Consider the following 20,529-nt stretch of genomic DNA (forward strand, 5'->3'; position numbering starts at 1 on the left):
AATGATTACTAAGCGGGAAATCAGAAAGGCACTACAAAGGATGAAAAATGAAAAGGCAGTTGGTCCTGATGACATACCTGTGGAGGTATGGAAGCAATTTGGAGAGGTCGCTGTGGAGTTTTTGACCAACTCATTCAACAGAATACTAGCGGGTGAGAATTCGCCTGAAGAATGGAGGAAAAGTGTGCTCGTTCCCATTTCTAAGAACAAAGTTGATTTGCAGAGCTATGGGACATATGGAGGAATAAAGCTGATGAGCCACACAATGAAGTTATGGGAAAGAGTAGTGGAGGCTAGACACAGGACAGAAGTAAGAGCAACAGTATGGTTTCATGCCTAGAAAGAGTACCACAGGTGCATTATTTGCCTTGACAATGCTAGTGGTAAAGTACAAAGAAGTTCAGAAGGAGCTACATTGTGTCTATGTGGATCTAGAGAAAGCCTATGACAGAGTTACCAAGAGAGGAACTGTGGAACGCCATGCGTAAGTCTGGTGTCACAGAGAAGTATGTTAGAATAGTACAGGACATGTATGAGGGCAGCAGAACAAGGGTGAGGTGTGCCGTAGGTGTGGCAGAAGAATTTAAGGTGGAGTTAGGACTGTATCAGGGATCAGCTCCGAGCACCTTCTTGTTTGCTGTGGTAATGGAGATAGGGTGACAGATGGATCATGATGTTTGCAGATGATATTGTGATATGCAGTGAAAGCAGGGAGCAGGTGGGGGAACCATTAGAAAGATTGAGGCATGCAGTGGAAAGGAGAGGAATGAAGATTACCTGAAGTAAAACGGGATATATGTACCTGAATGAGAGAGGTGGAGGGGAAGAGTGAGGCTCCAGGGAGAAGAGATACTATTGAGAGGGTGGACAACTTAAAATACTTGGGGTCAACAATCCAGAGCAATGGTGAGTGTGCTAAGGAAGTGAAGAAACGGGTCAAAGCAGGTTAGAACAGCTGGCGGAAGGTGTCCGGTTTGTTATGTGACAGAAGAGTCTCTGCAAGGAGGAAGGGGAAAGTTTATAAAACAGTGGTGAGGCCAGCCATGATGTACGGATCAGAGACGGTGCCACTCAAGAAGCAGAATTGGAGGTGGCAGAAATTAAGATGTTGAGGTTCTCGCTAGGAGTGAGCAGGTTGGATAGGATAAGAAATTAGCTCATTAGAGGGACAGCCAAAGGTGAATGTCTTGGAGACAAGGCTTGAGAGATCAGACTTCGATGGTTGGTTGGATGGATGATGAGGATGGAGTTGCCAGGCAAAAGAGCGAGAGGAAGACCAAAGAGAAGGTTGATGGAGGATGTGAGGGAAGACAGGAGGGCAGTTGGTGTTAGAGAGGAAGATGCAGGAGATGGGCTCACATGGAAAAAGATGATGCAAGGAAAGGAAAAGAAGAACAAGAAAACCTTTATGTAATAGTTCCCACACTGACCAGAGGCGTATTGCTTTCTCTTCGGACTGATTACTTCTGCCATCTACATGGATTGTATAAACTGTATTACAGCATATTGTCTAATATGCTTGGCTTTGTGCGACTCTTGATGCTTCTTAGATAACCAGCACTGCATTGTGCTGTGATGTATTTTGTGTGTGAGCACAGGGGTTCTCTTGTCTGTCTGCTGTAGCCTTCTGGTGTCAGTTACAGTTAAATCTTCTTTGTCGCACAACTGAAGCCTTTTTCCTTTCAGATGTTTTGTTTTGTGGCTGTCATCAAACTGTGGGATACCTCTTCAGTTGTTCACAGTGAAACAAAAAAAAGGAGGGGGTGTTCGAGCCAGACAGTATACTGTAGATGCAAATATATAATCCTTTTAATGAAACCCTTCAGTCTTTCCAACAATTTATATGGATTCTAATAGTATGTAGAGGAGAATAGTTGATGAGTGACTTGAACTCTGCGAAACAAGATTCAAATTCTACTCACAAACAAATAAGGCAGCATTACTCACTGGCGGTCAGTGGAAATTCTACTCCACAGTGTCGCAAGAAAGTCATTCTAAATAATGTGTCCATTAAAATAATTGACGCTGTGAAAATGAGAGAGTCTCTGCATGTGTGTTACACTGTGATATTCCATCCCGAGTAGATGTGAGGTGATTTTTTTTGTATGAAATGGCAAGCCCGTGCTTTCGTGCGTTTGCCTGTGCTTGCTCACAAGTGAGGGTGCAATGGAATTTACACGCGTCTGTGCCAGGTACCACCCATCCTAAGGTGCAGAATGTAGACCACATTGAAGCGAGTAGCAGATGCAGCTCTCATAGTGTATGGAAATCCTGTGATGATTAAAGGTGGAAAAGACAGTGCCTTGGCAGGCCCCACAGATGAAGCTGTTTTCATCTGTGCATCAATTTTTTACAGCTTTTGTCCTCATCATATTCAAACCACAATTTAGGCATGTTTTGGGAAGGTCACACACAAGTAACAAGTAACACACACATGCATGTTGAGAACATGCAATTTTCCCCTGAGGAAGGTCAGATTTGAACCCAGAACCTTAGAAATGTGAGGCAGATATAATAACCACTTGAATCCTGTGTTGCCCACATTTTTTTCACTTTGTGAAATATATTTTAAAAAGATAGAGGCGTAAGTACCCTGTGTTTGTCGGTCTAACTCCCTGTTCCGAATGGCGCTCTTTCCTCGGGCACAGAGTGGCCAACTCCTCATTCAACCAGTTGCACGTTGTTGCTAGCAAATGTCAATTGTTTTCATTCCTCTATTGGGAAGTCATGGTTTATCACTATTAAATTTACGTTACATTGATCTTGAAAAAGAATCTGAAAACTTTTGTGTTATAATTGACAAATAATCAGAACCAGAACCAGCTTTATTGGCCAAGTATGTAAAAACACCCGCGGAATTTTTCTATGGCAGTCAGTGCTGCCGTGGTACGACATTGAGAACAAAGTAACAAAAACAAAGAACAAGAGACATTTCTGTATATAGGAACTATTCCTTATAAGAGCGACAGATGTGCAAGATGTAAAGTCTTCCTCATTTAGAACAGGTAGGACATAAGAGTGTGTCAACGTTCCACATTGTGTTAAACTCGTACAGAGTGCCTTTACCCGTTCACAGTTCCTGTTATAGACCAGTGCAATGACAATTGTGCAAAGGGAGCAGTTTAAAGTGACTTGTGAGTTGTGCGATAGTCTACAAAATATATTACTAATACTAACACTGATTGGGCCAGCAGGATGTAAGGGTGTGTCACAACAATGGCACAAGGCAGAAAATTGTTGGTTCGCTGATCAAGAATTTAATGACTTAATTGCCAGAGGGAAAAAACTGTTTGAATGCCTGTTAGTTTTGACTTGCATTGATCTGTAGCACTTTCCCAATGGAAAGAGTTGGAAGAGCTGGTGGCCAGGATGTGGAGGATCCGAAAGGATCCTGCCTGCTCTGGACCTAGTTCGCGTTGCGTGCAAGTCTTCAATAGTGGGTAGAGTGGTACCGACAATCCGTTCAGCAGTTTTGATTGTCCGTTGCAGTCAGACAGTCAGTCAGTTGTAACATTCCCCCCACAAAAAAATGCAATGTACTTAAATTGCTACAGCATCAGTATGAATGTAAGTGTGAATGGTTATTCAGTCTGTTTGTGCCCTGCAATTTCCTCATGACCAGGTTGGGGTTTATGGGATCTCTCAAGCAAAGTCACCTAAAGTAAGCTTCATTTCATCTGCCAACCTAATTAGGACAAAGGAGATTGAAGGATGGATTTTTCAAGGAGTGGTACAATCTTTGAGTGATCTGAGCCCGTGTTCCAATGTCCATGAAGAGGAGGACCTGGACAACACCTGGAGGAGTTGCTCTCGGTGAGGTTTGTGTGAATGCTGCCAAATATCATGCTGTGCTTTTACTTTTACTGTGCTGCTCTTTACACCACAAAGTAGTTCAGACGGAATCAATCATTGCTACTTGGAGCCAACCACTGCTCATTTTGCTTCAACTTCTTCCAGACATGAAATCGACATTTTCATTCTAAACATTCCATTATTTTTTACAATTACACATGTAACACTGCAGTTGGAAGAGTTTGAAGTTTAAAAAAAATACATGATAGCAAGAGTACTTGAGTTTTCCTGATATGGGGTCTAACAGTGGTTTAGTAGATATAAATTGTAGGACTCTCAAAAAAGAGTTAGTCCCACTGCCGTAGAAGAGGTATTATAAAAACTGGATAAGGTTTTTTTTTTTTACCCATTTTAAAAGATTTGTCCAAGTGACAGAAGCCAATTGGTAATCTTCCTTACCATTTTTTAAACAAATTATTTTGACTCTTAAAGACAACAAACAAAAACAAGGTTTAGAATTGCAAACACAATTGTGACAATATCAAATGTACTTTATTCTTTAAGTATTCATTTGTAAATATGGTACGTCCTACACCGCAGCTATAGAGGAACATTACAAAGAGAGCCCTCTCGGACTTCATCTCTTTTGATAATGTAATTATATTGTTTGTACGAATACACACTTTTTTTGCTAACCCTGTCAACCCAGCATTCATGTCCACATGCACTCAGCCACGGAGTTACTTAAATTGCACCCATAGGAATAGACTTTGACCAGTACACACAAAAATGCAGACAAGCAAACACACACACACACACAAAAATAGTGATCATTTTACTGGTAACTTGTTGTCAGGGCAGCAGGCCCCAGTGTTTAACAACACTGAGTGTAAAGCTTTCAGGTAAACAAATGTAAAATGTTCTGCAGAGCATGTCTACACAATCAGATGTACTGTATTAAAGATAATGATGCATAATAAATGCTGGGAAGCAGATTACTCTCGTACATAATAGATGAATTTGATAAAAGGATGTCAAATCATGTGAGTGTGGTTAAAATCTAGGGCATGATCTCATTTATTCATCCATTCATACGTCTTTAAGTATACGCAACACAAAGGCGTAAATATTTCAAAGGCACTTTTATTAGAAATTCATTTATTAAAAGCATTGTGTAAAATATATACTATATAAAAAAGGAATGAAATAATTAAGGCAGTAACTAAAAACCTAGACACTGATGCATATTGCTCAGCGTTTCATCATCAGTAAAAAATGACAGCAAAAAAAAATGCAGTTGTGTTAGTGGATGTGATGCGTGGAGAGAAGAAGATCACTGGGACAGTTTGCAATCAAAGGATTTTCAGATCAAGACTGTGCACTCGCACGCCATATTTGCGACCGGAGCGTTCAGACTGTGGCTCAAACACCAGCAAACATTTGGTTTGCGGGTGGAATACACGGTACAGTATTGGCAAAATGAAGTTGCTGTTGTTTTCTTCAAGTAATAAAATGTAACAGTGCAATCCCAGCCAGTGGGATACAAAACGGGTTTTCAAATAAATGCATTACCTGCTGTGTCAGAAGGTTTAAGTCAGCCTTTGTTCTGTCATGTGAAAATTTGAAAAGGATGCAGAAACAAAGCCTTTTGATCTCCTTTCAAGAACTCTCAATCTCTGTGCCTCTCCCAAATTGGTCAGAAAGGACATCCTTCAGCTTTTCCTTGAATTCATGATGACAGCACATGGTTTCACCCTTCGTCGACTCGCCACTCGAACACAATAGGATTCTACCGGTACCATACGGGCTTCCATCTGTCCGTTCCCACCTCCTTAGTCTGAATCGTCTTCAGCGTCATCGTCGTCATCTGAGCTTTGGCTTTCCGATTCGGAGCTGGGATCTTTAGTGCTGGCCTCTGAGATCATGCCATCTGAACTGTCAATCTCTATGGACGTCTGTGATAGGTACAGGTGGATGGCCCTCATTGGGTGGCTAGGACACGGAGAGACGTGCACCGAGAAGGAAACGAGAGCAACATAACACACACACAGGATGAAATACATGAACGTACGTTCATGAATGATTCATGTAAATGCATGTGCAGAAGACGTCACGCACAAATAGGAAATGACAGACAAGCAGATGACACAAAAAGCAGCAGTGAGAAAGTGTTAGAGTCACACAGGGTATCAAGAACTTGGCATACTGGGTAAGATTTCATTCAAGGTTCTGTCCACATCAACCACCACCTGTATTTACAGCCACTTTTTCTCGAGAGGCAAGAATGCCTTCACCTTAACCGAGATGAATTTCACAGGGCGATCTGAAAACCCAAGAGTGCAAAGTGGAGCCCAAGCAAGAGAAGACATTTATATATACGTTTAGGACAGCAAATGGTGATGAAAGAAATGCATGTGAGAAGGGTTAGAGCAGACTCAATCTGTAAATTGTAATCAGCTCTAAATTGAACCACTTTAAATTGTGCTACAGAGTCGTGGAATGAAACCAATCAGTTCCTGTTGCCTCAATCAAACATCTTACTTGGACCTGTTTGAAATGTATTAGTAGGCAAGTAAACATAGGGAATACGCCATTGTTCAAATGCCACATCATCAAAACAAATTGTCTATAGACAGAAAATGATGTCTTGAGTTAATTTAAGTGATCAGGAAAAGACGAAGTGATTACACAAAAAACATTGCACAAGTGAAAGGCACATTGTGACATCAAAACATCTCTGTGTCTGCATTTTTTTTCACATAGGGGCGCTTTTTCATTGTCTTCTCTTTACTGGAAGCTGCCCTTCAACTGGATCCAAAGATTGGTTGAAAAGGAAGGAAGAAGTTTAATGTCCAGCGGGAAAGAGTCCCAGGCCCCAGGAAGGAGCGCCACAAGCCCAATCCCCACAGTCAGCTGGAGAGCGAGAGAGGAAGTCTATAATTCTTCTGTTCCTCTCTCCATCACCCCCTCTCCCTTTCCCTCCACGTTTCTCCTGGGCTTACCATACTGTGGGATCTTTTCTCTCTTTGCGAGGAGCCTCCACTTCCCCATTCCGCCTTTGTCTCTTCCTCTTGCACCTCCTGCAGGACACTATAATGATGAGGAGGAGAACCACAACGGTGATCCCTCCCCCGATGGCGAACGCCAGCAGCAGAAGCTCAGAGAAAGAGGCTGGGGAAGAAAACACACACACACACTAAAGTTATTAACAAATTTCCTTCAGCATTCCAAGTGTGACCCATTTATTCCAGACAGCAGAGATATGACTGCAATATATATTTATGTATCGTATATACGATCACAGATATCAGTTTAAGGTGGAGGTTGCTAAAATGGTGCAATTCAGATTTTTTTTGTCAACTTTTTTTTAGATATTATTAAAGTCATAATGCATTTCTCTTTGTTTATTTGAGCCATGCTTTTAATGTTGAACGAAAGTGTGAACGCTTCACACAATGTGTGAATATAAATGTGCTGCTGACCTGTAGTGACGACACGTAGTCGAATCTCTCCAACCGAGCCGTGGACGTCTGGCGGGTTCTTGACTTGGCAAGTGTAAGTGCCGTTGTAGGTGAACTTGACTTCACGAATTATGATGGAGGCATCGTGACCCATGATGTCACCAGCCCAGATGATGCGGTTCCGAAAAATGCCCTCTTGAGGAGGATATGGCTTTTGCTGGTAGTGGAACACCTACATTGTGTGGGGAGTAAGTAATGATCACAAAATAATTAGCAGGGAAACATTCCTTCATGAAAATGTTCAGTATGTGAGCAAATTGGGTATACAGTATAAAGAGTGAGGGCATTGAAGTTTTACTTCCTCTCGCTCCTTTTCGAATTTGCATTTTTTCATGCTACTTGTTACTTTTTACTTTTATTTGTTGCACTGCGACTATTATTTTGTTTATTTTCCTATAATATTTTTGATGGCACATTGAAGTAAACAGACTCAACTCACACTGGTGTATCTCAAATTAGGCTTAATTTAGTGAGGTAGATTCAGACAACATTCGAAACATATATGATGTGTGAGTACTGAAATAAGTTCACTTTTTTTAAAAATCATTTTCTAATTCAGTGAGATGCTCTGGTACAAGAAGAAATGGCCAGTAAGAGTTCACAGAGCTCTATCAAGGTTGAACTGTTGTAAAAGTGGAATAAAATGCCACAGTTGGACTTGTTTATCCATCTTAAGATCAGCAGGCCACAAAGACAATGACATAAGCAGACAAAACTATTCTGAAGCAGGTCAAATATTGTTTTACTATTCTTAAGGTCAAAGCCTTATTGTCTCCTTATTCGTGTTCCATTGGTTTTTAGTCGTTGTTGTAGCCTTGTGTTTATATCCCAATCAAAAATCCTTTTGACAAATTTCCACAAATGTATCTTTTTTTTTTTGTAACCTATCTCCAGCTATTTGCTGGTAAACTCCTTTTTTGTGCTCTTCCTGGAATGTCCAAGAATCCCAAAGGAAGACGACAAAGCCTTGTCCAAATGGGAACGTAGTAAAGTCATTCCTCTAAGAAAATATGTTGAAGTGATGCATCTCGACTAAAAGCTTTATATGTCTGGGGGGGGCAAACTAACTAAACTAAAACTAACTACTAAAAGCTAACTAATAAAACTACGCCTTAATTTTCCTGGGTTGTTTGTTACAGAGATCGCTGCATATTTTTGCAAAATAAAATATTCTGTCGCCCATTTCATATTAAGGATGACGTTGCAACATGAGTTGAAATTGACATTAAACTGATATCTTTCTATTCATCCATCCATCTATCAATCTGCTGAAGGATTCAGTTCCTAGATACTCTATTCATTATCTAATAATTATTTATTCAGGTTCAGTTGCAACTACAGTGGTAGCGTTTTAATCTCATTGACTTGGGTTATAAATTTAAACATTTGTAGATATTTAAGGCTGCTGTAAAAAGTTGATATTTGTGGGATGCATAAAGTTTTATTCTCATTTGATTAAACCGTCAGGACTGTCAATTTATTCTGGGCTAGAAGAACTGGTTTCATTATGACTCTGAATTTGGGAAATGAGAAAATATTATTTTCAATTTATATCTATCTGGATCAACATTGATGGGTTCTTTCTTCGTGTCTGTCGCCCTTCCACAGAATTTCTTGAAATTGCTTTATGTCACTTGTGTGCAATCCCGTAATCAGGATCTCACATTCACATCTTATTGCTGAAAGCTCAAATGAGGATAAGGCCGTTATCGAAAAAGAGACTTTAATTGTTTTCTTGCAACGCACACACGGGCTAACTTGTCTGATGAAAGCAAGTCTCAATGGACTGAGGGGACGGATGCTCCCTCATAGTTTTTGATAAAGAGATGGATATAAACCCACCGATTCTTCTCGGCCTGGTTTCAAGGGTCGGAAGCTCCAGGAGATGATGATGGCATTGGGATTGACGTTAGAGGAACTACTGAATGTACACTTGAGACGAATGTCTGTTCCGTTGACCGCCTCCACATCCCCAGAAGTATATATACGAATCCCGCTGACCGGGAGCATACCTACAACAGAAGATGTGGCAATGTAGGGCAGACAGACAAAAGCCAATACACACAGTAAATTGGCTGGCGACACAACACAACATGAAACCTTTCCTTCAAAAACTTCCTGCCTCGTAAGAGCTCGCAGTGTACCTAGTGACCCCGTACGGAGAGCTGCTGCAAGAGGAAATAATTACTATTCTGAGCAGATCAAAAAACATACCATATATATATACACACTTCATTTTCTATATTGGGCCCAGTCTTCCCGGAGACTGGAGTGTTGAATGCATACTGAGGAAGTTGTTGATATTTCATTTGCATCCAACAATATCAACAATCACATTTTCATGTTTCAAAAGCAGACACAAGTTTATGCAGGGTCAACATTCTCACTTTTCTTATGGCAGCTATAGCACGTCTTATTACTGTACCATTACAGCACACCACAGGACACCTTTACCAAGTCTTAACAATAGCTTGACCAGTCACAATGAAGCTGCATGTGTTTCTGCAGTCACTCGCCGTATCTTTGCTAAGCGCAAAGAGGAGGAAACATTTTCATGTCCTTGATTTATGTGGTGTGTTTGTGTCCAGAATTGGGGGGAGGGCAATTCCACAAAAATATTGTTTCAGGTTGTGTTGTGGCTTTGTCTGCAGAGAAAAGAATCAAATGTCAGTGTCAATATACAGCAGTGTTTTTTTTTGTTTGTTTGTTTTTTCAATAAGAAAAATTAGTGTCTCCACTGTCAATATGATTGTCAACAAATTTGCAGTGAGCATGGCGTCCACCTATGGGAAAGGAGAGAAACATATCTGATGGCAACTAGCTGAAATGTTTTACAAATTTGGCCTCATACAACACAGTGTCACACAAGACTAGCTGTTAAGTTTGGCGTGCTGTATTCGTTTTCATCATCAAGGCTTTGTACAAATTCCTATCGCCGTTGTTAATAATCAAACCGATTTTTCTTTCCTCACTCCCAGTGTAATGGGTTACTAATGTGACTTCCATGCAAGCAGCGCTGGTTCAGTTACCACTCCGCGGCTGTGGAAATGTTAGTGTGAATAGTTGTCCATCACAACTGCATACGTGCCCTGAGAGTGACCCATCCAAGGTGTACAGCAGTCTGACTTTAGCCCTAAATCAGATGGGACAGCCTCCAGCTGTGTGGAATGCTGAACCTGATAAGAAACTGAATGGCTGTATGGATTTTTCTGTTCACAATATTCCCATTAAACTGGACACTGAAAAGTTGTCAATAACAATAATCTTGGCTGATTTAGAACTAAAACATTATCTACTGTGCCTAACATGCATAGTATCAAAGTTATTTTGTCGACTATCAACAATGTGGTTTAGGCCGGTACCCTTCTGATATTTTATGTATGCTGTATATTATACTGTACATGTATTTACTATGATTGGGTGCCAACCAGTCCAGTGTAGCACTTCTCTTACTCAAAGTCAGCTGGGATACATTCAAGTCACCTGCGATCCTATTGAGGACAAGCAGTAGTGACCATTTAGGAATGTAATAATTCATATTGTGATTGAATTTATTTATTATACCACAATGATAACCAACAAGAATCAGCCCAAAGTGGTTCAGGCTTCATTGCTTGCAAGTCTTAAATGTGCAAGCAAATACCTTCCATACTTACTGCCTTGCCTAGACCTTGTTACTGTCAAGTCAATACTTTGATGTACTTATTATTTGAATTAACAACCACAATAAACTATATCTCATAATCCAAAGGTCATACTACAGCATGCAGCCACAACTATAATGGATGACATACATCCGTCAGTCCATTTTATGCCACTAAATTCTGGGTAATGGGAAAGGCGACGCCTTTCGAAAGTGACTTTGGGCGAGAGGTAGGATGTGCCCTGGATTAGTTCCAAATAAGTCTCAGGGCACATTGATCCAAACAACCATTCATATTCACCTGGAGGGACAATTTAGAGTTTTCAGTTAATGTAGCATGCGTGTTTTTGGAATGATGCAGGAGTCCAGAGTAAGTCTATGCAGTAGGGACATGTAGAACATAAAAACTTTACACAGAAGGCCATAGCCGAGATTCAAACTTAATTTACGATGCAGATGTGCTAGCCAGAAACATGGCCGCATCATTAGCAGCTAATATTGTTTGCCAAAAAATATCTGAGCTAAGCGTGCTATCAAGTATGCTTTGGGATGTTCATGTTGCGTTAGATGTCAAACTGTTCAGAAGGGCCGTTCTGAGTCATATTGCTCCTTAAAGGCAGTAGGCCACTGGGAAAATGCTCGCAGAGCTTGAGGGTATAAACGGCACGTTCTCTTTCTTATCAGGCCGGAGAGTGTTTCCTGTGGGCCGGGATGGGAGAGTCCTCCGTCCAAACGGGCCCTCTGTACATCATTAAATAGGCATCTCCCTCATCCCCACGTTCTGCCAAATTTGGCTAGAGTTTCATGTCACTCTGTAATCCAGTTTCATTTCTGTGTACGTGCACAAGAATTTACGAGTATGTTGCAACGAAACCAATATAGAGGAAAATTCATAATCCTGCCACACACAGCAACTTTTTTCCTGTAATCCCAAAATTTAGTGATAATTTATTATGAATAAATTGATTTTTGCTATTGGTTTTTATGATCGCTTTTATTGTGTGCTTCACTGGCAAACAGTCTAGCGAGTAGTCTATTGTACGGCCAAAGCCATCTTGGATAGAATCCAGCCATGCGACAGGAAGGAGGAGAATAAACAATCACCGTTGAGATGAGCTATGGTGCAATTGCTTTTCCAATCACATTATTTAAAAACTTAATTGATTCATTGTGCATCTTTCGGGGAAGAAGGGGAAAACATCTTCAAAGTTATGAAACATCATTACACATATCTCCTTTAACCAATTAGGACTTGAATTTAAATAAATGCTAATATGCTCTTATCATGTGTACTTGAGTAGATTAAGAATTCAGGTTAATGAGGTCTCTTTTAATTAAGAGTAATTATAAGGAGACTACTGCATACTACTACTATGCAATTGCTTTAGTAAGTTCTTTGCGTCAAAGCACTTCTTTTTAATCGTTGAATGGTAATTGCTGTAAAGGTAAGCAGTTTTAAAGTTTGACTACACTGAAGAGAAGATGGGAGACCAAGGGAAGAAAAGGTTAAATGAGATCATGAGCTCAAGTGATGCCTGAGAAGAGGATGAGAGAATATACAGGAGCTTTTTAGGAAGAGTTATTTGTTTAGGTCTTTGTCGGGCTCATTCATCCAACCCGTCATATCTCTCTGTCTGGTCTAACTCCTTCCCTTGTTTAATATGAACATCCTGCTTAGCTAATGTTAACCACACCCTTCTTCCAGTGGGAAAGAGCAGAAAAAAAAGAAACATCAAACCACTGCCATAGAGCTGTGCAGTGTGGAGATTAGATTTTTTTGTGTATATACACACAAGAATAGTATGAACTTCAGTGTCATTTTTGTTTGGTCTTTCTCCATCACAGCCACCAGCATTGCTCTTTGTCCACCGAATTATAATTGCCAAATTGTGGACAACAAACTTGCTGAAACCACTTCAGTCTACTTGTCAGTATGTTAATGCATGTACATGGTGGAGAATACAATGGGCAAATGGTGTGTCAGACCCAAAACATAGCAAAGGCTTTCATTCACTGCAAAGTAAGTCAAGGCCACCTTGAGGCGATTTGGTTTGGCAGGCATCCCATGATTATATAAAAAAAAGCCTTTTAAAAATAAAGAAAGAAAAGAAATATGAGGTTGTATTTCCCCTGCTGTAATAATACAGTGTATTTCTCTCTAGTGAAAGAATATATGGAAGTTACAAAGGGTATAACCCCTACCACAGGTGCTGTTTATTTAGTTTTAGATACTGTTTATTTAGTTTCACCCCAATCGGGTATTCCACTGTGCACATCCAGTGTCAATGCCAAGGCTTTCCACCAGCTCGTACTGGACTAATATCCAGCATCCATTACACAAGCAGGAATGGTTCAGCCTGCCATCTTATTGCAAAAACCATTGCATACACACAATCCATCCATCCATATATCCATTTTCCGAGCCGCTTATCCTCACACGGTCTCGGGAGTGCTGGAGCCTATCCCAGCTGTCAACGAGCAGGAGGCAAGGTACACCCTGAACTGGTTGCCAGGCAAACACAGGGCACATGGAAACATACAACAGTCCCACTCACAATCACACCGAGGGGCAGTTTAGAGTGCCCAATTACTGTTGTATGTTTTTGGGATGCGGGAGGAAACCGGAGTGCCCGGAGAAAACCCACGCAGGCACGGGGAGTACATGCAAATTCCACACAGGCAGGGCTGGGGTTGAACCCAGGTCCTAAGAACTGTGAGGCCAACACTTTGCAGTTCCACCACCATACCGCCTGCATGTACACCAATTAAGATAATTCACCCACAATCCCAACCAAAGCCTTTCCATGAGGCCAGGATGGTCGGTGTGTATACAAAAATACATAAAGAAATCATCAACAGGATGATCAAGATAGGAACTCAACCTTAATACTTAGTCGTTGCGACTGTTATTTCCTCTCATGTAGCCAGACAAACTGACTAAAATATCTTTCAATAAAACCTAATGTTGTTGAACACAACTCCAGCCACATTATAAGAACTTTAAATCACTTTTATGAAATCTATTATAACTTTCCCTGTTGTGGGTGATATTCCATTGTGGTACCTATGTTAGCCAGTGTGTTGGTCGTATCTAGGGTCAACAAACAACGAGGATCACGTCCTGTGCAGACACCAACAGGTGCTAATGCATTTAAACACAAATGATGTCTTAATCGGGCAAGAGAATGTGTGACTCCACAGCTGGACGCATCAAGTACTGTGGAGCTCGATGCAGGCTGATTTGTGCCTTTCCTGTCTTCATTATGGCTCAGAAACAAAAGGAGCCACAAAAGGAAACCTGAACCTCTGGTACATCAGTTGTGGAGGAAACACTTGGGACATGGATGAAACACAAATAGCTCAGTGTATTACAAAGAGCCTCTTCTGTCATTTGTGAGGGGCTTCATGGACTCTCTTTTTTGGAAACAAGGCATCCTTTATGGTCAGGATTCAAAGCTTGAGGTCCTGAACAGGTTCAGGTAACAATTTAAGTGAAGACCAGAAGGATAGAGACCCCTATCAGGTGAAATACCTTTTGTACATGCCATGTACTGTACACATTTATTTTTTAAGTAACAACTACAACTTGTGTGTGATCGCAGAAAATGTAATTGCTATGACCAAAGTGAGAACTGTACTCGCTGTAATAATGAAAAAGGCAACACTTAGCAGTTTAGAGTGCCAGGATGACATCAGAAGGACTACTAAATCCCAAAACTGAACAACATACAGGTAGATCACGGCTGGCAGGAGAAATCACTAAAGACAATACAACATTGCTGTAGAACTCTTTTCCCATCCAATCAATGATAAAAAAAAATCACAAGGTTTTACCTGAGGTCATAATTACTCGTATGTACACTAAATGGGTGTACATCATCTCTTTCCTAAATTTCCGCTTGGATGGGCTCCAACTCTCCTGCAACCTTAATGTGGTCAAAATGGATTCATGAATGGTATTGGTTACATCATTGGCAGAACAGTGGAGTGCCTCACAGTCAAGAGGTTCTGTGTTCAACTACCTTCCTGTCTGGAGTTAGCATGGGGAGGGAGTTCTCTGAGTATTCTGGCTTCCTCCCACATTCAGAAAACAAAACATACCCCTAGGTTAAGAGTTCCAGTCAAAATTGCCCAGCGTATAAATGCGTGTGTGAATGTTTTGTCTACAAGCTATGTGATTGTCTACCAACCACTCCAGTGCACACTTCCTCTCGCCCAAAATGAGTGAATGAGGTCAAGTGGTGTCCAAAATGGATGGATGATTAGATTTTTCCAATTCTGATGTTTTTCAATGAGTGATGCACAATTTTGGAGTAGCATAGCAGGTGAGAAAGTGAGAGAGATTCAAATGGATTTTGAAAGGTAAATAGATGTTAATTACGATAATACTAATACTCAAAGCATCTATACATTTTGGGACACGTTTCCTTGATGAAGCGTGTGCTGTACGGATGTAGATAAGTGTTTAATCCATAAGATCTCCTCCATGGTCAGTTCTCAACTGACTCGACGATTTCTCCTTGGGATTGAAATCACTTTGATGCAATAGCCGACAGGTCTCAACGATAAAGATGCATGCATCCTTCAAAAGACCTTCCGTTTCCCACACACAGTATATACTCTGGAACTAGATGAGTCCTATAAGGTTGGTTAGAGTTCTTGTGGTAGTGAGGTGTGGGCTGCCAGGATCACCTCTGGCACTGTACCAATGAACACAGTAGATCTCTGCAGGCTACAGTAGACCTTTGCCATGAACCCAGCAAGAAAACATAACTACTAGTGCAAATGCCAATACTGTACATGAGCTGTGCCATGTATATAGCAGCTACTGACATTATGCGTTCATTATAACTTGTTCATCAGTTGAAAGGTTTGCTAAAAACAAAATGCATGTGGGAGGAAACCGGAGTTCCCGGAGAAAACCCACACAGGCACAGGGAGAACGTGCAAACTCCACACAGGGAGGGCTGGGATTGAACCCGGCTCCTCAGAAATGTGAGGACAACACTTTCCAGCTGAGCCACCGTGCCATCAAAATAAGAATAAAATCATATTGCATAAATAACCTCTGCTCTAGCAAACCTGAAACGGTACCACTCCAAGATTCCTATTCATTTTACAAGTTCGAGTAGACTTTTAGAACATCTCAACAGGCATGGCTTAAATGATTTTAATTGGCCAGTTCTCTTTTTTGTTTTTCAAAGCCACACTCAAACCAGCGTGATTTTTTTTATGATTTACTGTCACTTACTGTATTGCTTTGCACTTCTTAAAACTGGCGTTTGGTTGACTACAATTGTACACTTGTTTGAAAAAGCAGGACCCAGACCATCGCGGATGTGCTATACCCTTGCAGATCCACTAGACGAACCCTGACTCGACCAAAGAAAATTCTTATCTCATTCAGTGATTCACTATTCCGAGTCCCTGTTTGAAACATACATAGTCTTTCGTGTCCTGAGTCCTCTGAGCCGGCGATCGCAGTGTGTCAACCGTCACACATCCTGAGGCGATCCTGCACAAAGGCTAGACATCCTTCCAAGGTGTGTCAACGCAGCTCAGCATGTCAATAATCACAGTGATGTTTTGCTAGACTGATCTGCTGTTGCGGTTAGATTAGAGACATTGTAATACGGTTGCATCTCATCAAAGAGTATCAACAATGTAGTACAACTGCAAAGGGGATGAAGATGAAGCCTAAACAACTAATGGAATCGTCGGAATGCTTCAGTCAACAACAGCCATCTGTTCTTTCTCGCTTGTGTGTGTGTGTGTGTGTGTGTCCACGTGTGTGTGTGTTAAACCAGAACATCAGAACAGGTTGGCTCATGTCAGCATTGTTGGCCTCATTTTCGGCTTCTTATTGAAAATGATGGTGTTAGGTAACGCAATTAACGCTCCTCCCAAAAAAAAAAAAAAAAGAAATATAAAATCATTCTTGTTTTTGTTCAGGACAGAGAAGACATTTTTGGACAACAAGTTGTATAGAAGGAAGTACTGGCAAATTGTTGCCATCTGCATGTGATATTTTCTTCAAGATGAACTTCTGGCTGAAAGTATTTTAATGGTTAGTCCGAAATGCTTGACGTACACATAAAAAATAAAATAAAATAAAATAACGTTGCTTAATGTCTGATAGCTGCTATCAATAGTCGTAAAAATGTATGTGGATATTTACATGGACATCTCTATTTATGCCCTCTTCAACCTCTGAAAACAGCAACACAATAAGCTCAAATACTTCTTTTGCTTACATTAAGCGACGTTAAGCTTTTTCTGTCTTGAAAGCGCCTAAGGAGAGGAATATCCACAATATCAGGGTTGTCGTTTTGATATTTTTAGAGATTGAACTGGGCATTATTCAAAATCTGCAAATAAATTTTGCTGAAGATTAATAGTAGTTTCCAGACATCAAGCAACGTTTGAGCTTTTTATGAAACTGATTCTGGTCCTGATTCTGATCTGTAATAATTGCTTGGATTATTAATCAATGGTTTTCAGTTTGTGAGCTGCGCTGCAAAATCAAGAAAAAAACAGGATTCAGAGTTAATACATTTGGCTTTCACTGTACATCGATTTAAGCATTTTTGTCGTAATTCTTAATGGGATCCATCTAAAGTAAGAATTTGGAAATTTTTCATTCACTGCCGCAATTTTATACTCTGAGTTAAAAACGCTTCACAGAACCAAAAGTCAGTGTGCTTGTTGGAGCATGACTTCCAGTGTTTGCCAGGATGTCAAGGTCGAAATATAGGAGCACTGGAACAATCCTTTGGATCTGTGATCAGTTCTACCGCACCCTTTTTCTCGCTCTACATGCTCCTATTTGTTCTGTACTCACATCCTTGTCCGAGTTTCTAAAATCCTCCAAAGTATCCATTTGAACCTCACAAGTTCTCTGAGAGTGACTGGACGCAATGAATACGATCCGTTCAACCGGGATTACAACCTAAATGAATAGATACCGCCGATGGATTATTTGTTATCGTTTTTACGAGCGGAAGCACCTTGTTATGTTTTCATTGTTTCCATGCATGGCGTAAATTGTTGTGATGTCAACTGGCATATCCTGGATATCCTGACGCTGTGTGCGTCAAACGGTGCCATTCAATGTACATTCCAATAAAAGAGAGGAAACCAGTGAGGCCAAACAAGATGTGGTTGTGACAATTGGCTGATTGGCAATTACTGTCAAAGCATTCTCTCTCCAAGCTTGATTCCTCCCTGATGGCTATTCAGTGGAGAAACACCCACGCCTCTGTGCCAGGTTATGACGCATGACGCCCGCTCCAAGACGCAGGCTCACGATCCCCTGTGGAGCTTGAACACACCACCATTGTCTTTCATTGGAATGTTCTTTTTAAAGATCCCAATGCGAGAAATCAAATGAAGGCATAAACAAGAACTGACCATTTTTCGAGAAAAAAAAAATACATTTTGATGAATACATGAGCAAGTGAGCAAACACACTTAGATGTGAAAAGAATCTCACCTGAGGCTACCAGTCCAAACAGGAGCAAAATCCTCTTGAGAAACATCGGGAGACCACAGCAGACAAATAATCGGCAAAGACCAAAATACTCAAAAGTACTTTTTCCCACTGTTGGTTTCTTTTTTTTTTTTATTTTTGTTTGGTTTTTTTTTGTTGTTGTTGTTTTTTTTAAATAGGGGAATGAACTCAGCAGTCCTCACCTCCGGTTAGTCTACTTGATCTCAGCACCGAGGACGCGTTGTGACTCGCCACTGGTGTCAGCAGGAACGCTCCCACCCACCTCAGAGGCAAACCTCCAACTTTCCTCCACCTCACTGCCTGCTTGTCTTCCTTCTCAGACCTTATTCCGATTGCAACAATGCTGGGTCGTTCAACCAGTTTTTTTTTTTTTTTTCTTCCTTTGGTCAATGTTGCGCAAACTTCTGACGGAAAAGTCACGCTTATTTTTTTTTTTTTTTAAAGAAAACGTGACCCGAGAATTATATGTCAAATAAACTGAACAGGAAATAAATTATCGCTATCATGATACTTTGAATTTTACAACAGAATGAGCATGTGTGTGGCACGAAGTATACGAAAGCTAGGTATATTCTTCATATACTGTATACAGTATAGCCCGGGTACATGGCACGATGAGCCCACCTGGTGCTCAAGCACCTACCACTGGAAAAACCTGCCTAACTGAGACACGAAAATTCAGTGGCGTCTTTTCAGTGACCTTTTAAAATGCGCTTTTACAGTGGCTTTTATGTAATGTTGTCTACACGGCCATTTTTATTTATTTTATTTTGTATTATTTCGTTAGATTTTTGTTTTATAACTACTTTATTAAATGAATTTTATTCAGCCTGAAAGATTCCACCGTAGTTAACAGATTAAACAGTGATTTATCCAAGTGGATTCTTGTGATAATGTGGAAATTATGTTACATTACGTCATCGTGTACTTTCCTCTAGTCCAGAGAAGGAGGGGCTGGGCTCACAGGTACTGAAATTTTATTACACAAATATAGTTACACTTCATGAGTCTAGACAAAATTAATCCTTAAAAATTTCAATAGGTAAGTTTCTTTCGGCGTCGCCACAGCGTGTCATCTCAGATGAACGCACATATTTGTTTGGCACATTTTTTACGCCGGATGGGGTCTCCTCAGTCCTTAAAAATTTCAATACGTGTAAAAAAAAAGTGTATTTGAGTGGAATTACAAGCGCAAATATTAATTGACCATTGACTTAATCAACTAGTTTGATAATCAATTAATCGTGTTGGGACGTTGTTTAACTTAAATCCATGTAAATATTCACTGATTTCTATAATTCTCCATGAAAGCACATTGATTATATTTGTGTTTAATCCTCCCCCAAAAAAACACACACGCACACATTTGCAAGCAACTGCTTCTACTTTGTGTTCAGCCATTTTTAATGGACCCAACAATTGAATCATAATCAATATATGTTTGTACATTTTCTGCACTCTCAATTTGAAGTAATTGTTTTGTTTTGTTTTAAATAAAGGGATTTAAATCAAAAATGTTTTTAAATCCAACCCTTTGGTTAATTGAAAAAAAATATCAACAGATTAATCGGTTGTATGCCCTGGTTAAAATAAACGATTTGAGTTGAAGTGCCGCATTGTTTCCAATCAAAAAACGTGAATTAAAGCCAAGACGTTTTGTGAAGCCTATTTGTTTAAAACAAAGAGCTGCGTGTAATGAACTCTCTGATGAAAAAGTACTCATGCACCACAGTTACAGATACAGTTGTATCATTATTGTGTAATATAATGTGTAGTTTTCAATTTTAATGTAGTGTGAATCGATGCTTGGTAACGTGACGCGAGCCTGTCGTGTACACTCTTAAGCCAATAGAGGGCAGGACTGCACCTATATTTATATGGCTACACGTTCTCATACTGTACACGAGTACAGTACAGTATTTAGAGTTGCGTTGGCAGATAAAGATGTGGGTGTGGGCGTATTCAATAAAAACAGTGTATTTGTCATTATTTTAAACGATTTAATATACATTAAATCAACAAATCCATTGCGTGCAAGTGCGCATCCACATGTGTGCGTGTGC

General features: G+C 40.3%; 1 protein-coding gene across 1 annotated transcript; it reads right to left on the reverse strand.

Moving 5' to 3' along the window:
* Window positions 1-4,934: 4,934 nt before the first annotated feature.
* LOC133505188 (myelin protein zero-like protein 2) lies at window positions 4,935-18,785 on the reverse strand. Its single transcript, XM_061828210.1, has 5 exons — window positions 18,449-18,785; window positions 9,156-9,325; window positions 7,275-7,485; window positions 6,795-6,963; window positions 4,935-6,705 (listed from the first exon to the last, which is right to left on the reverse strand). The coding sequence occupies exons 1-5, from the start codon at window positions 18,492-18,494 to the stop codon at window positions 6,702-6,704; spliced, it is 600 nt and encodes a 199-aa protein (XP_061684194.1). The 5' UTR covers window positions 18,495-18,785; the 3' UTR covers window positions 4,935-6,701.
* Window positions 18,786-20,529: the final 1,744 nt, after the last annotated feature.

Source organism: Syngnathoides biaculeatus, chromosome 8, assembly GCF_019802595.1.
Source record: "Syngnathoides biaculeatus isolate LvHL_M chromosome 8, ASM1980259v1, whole genome shotgun sequence".
NCBI lineage: Eukaryota > Metazoa > Chordata > Actinopteri > Syngnathiformes > Syngnathidae > Syngnathoides > Syngnathoides biaculeatus.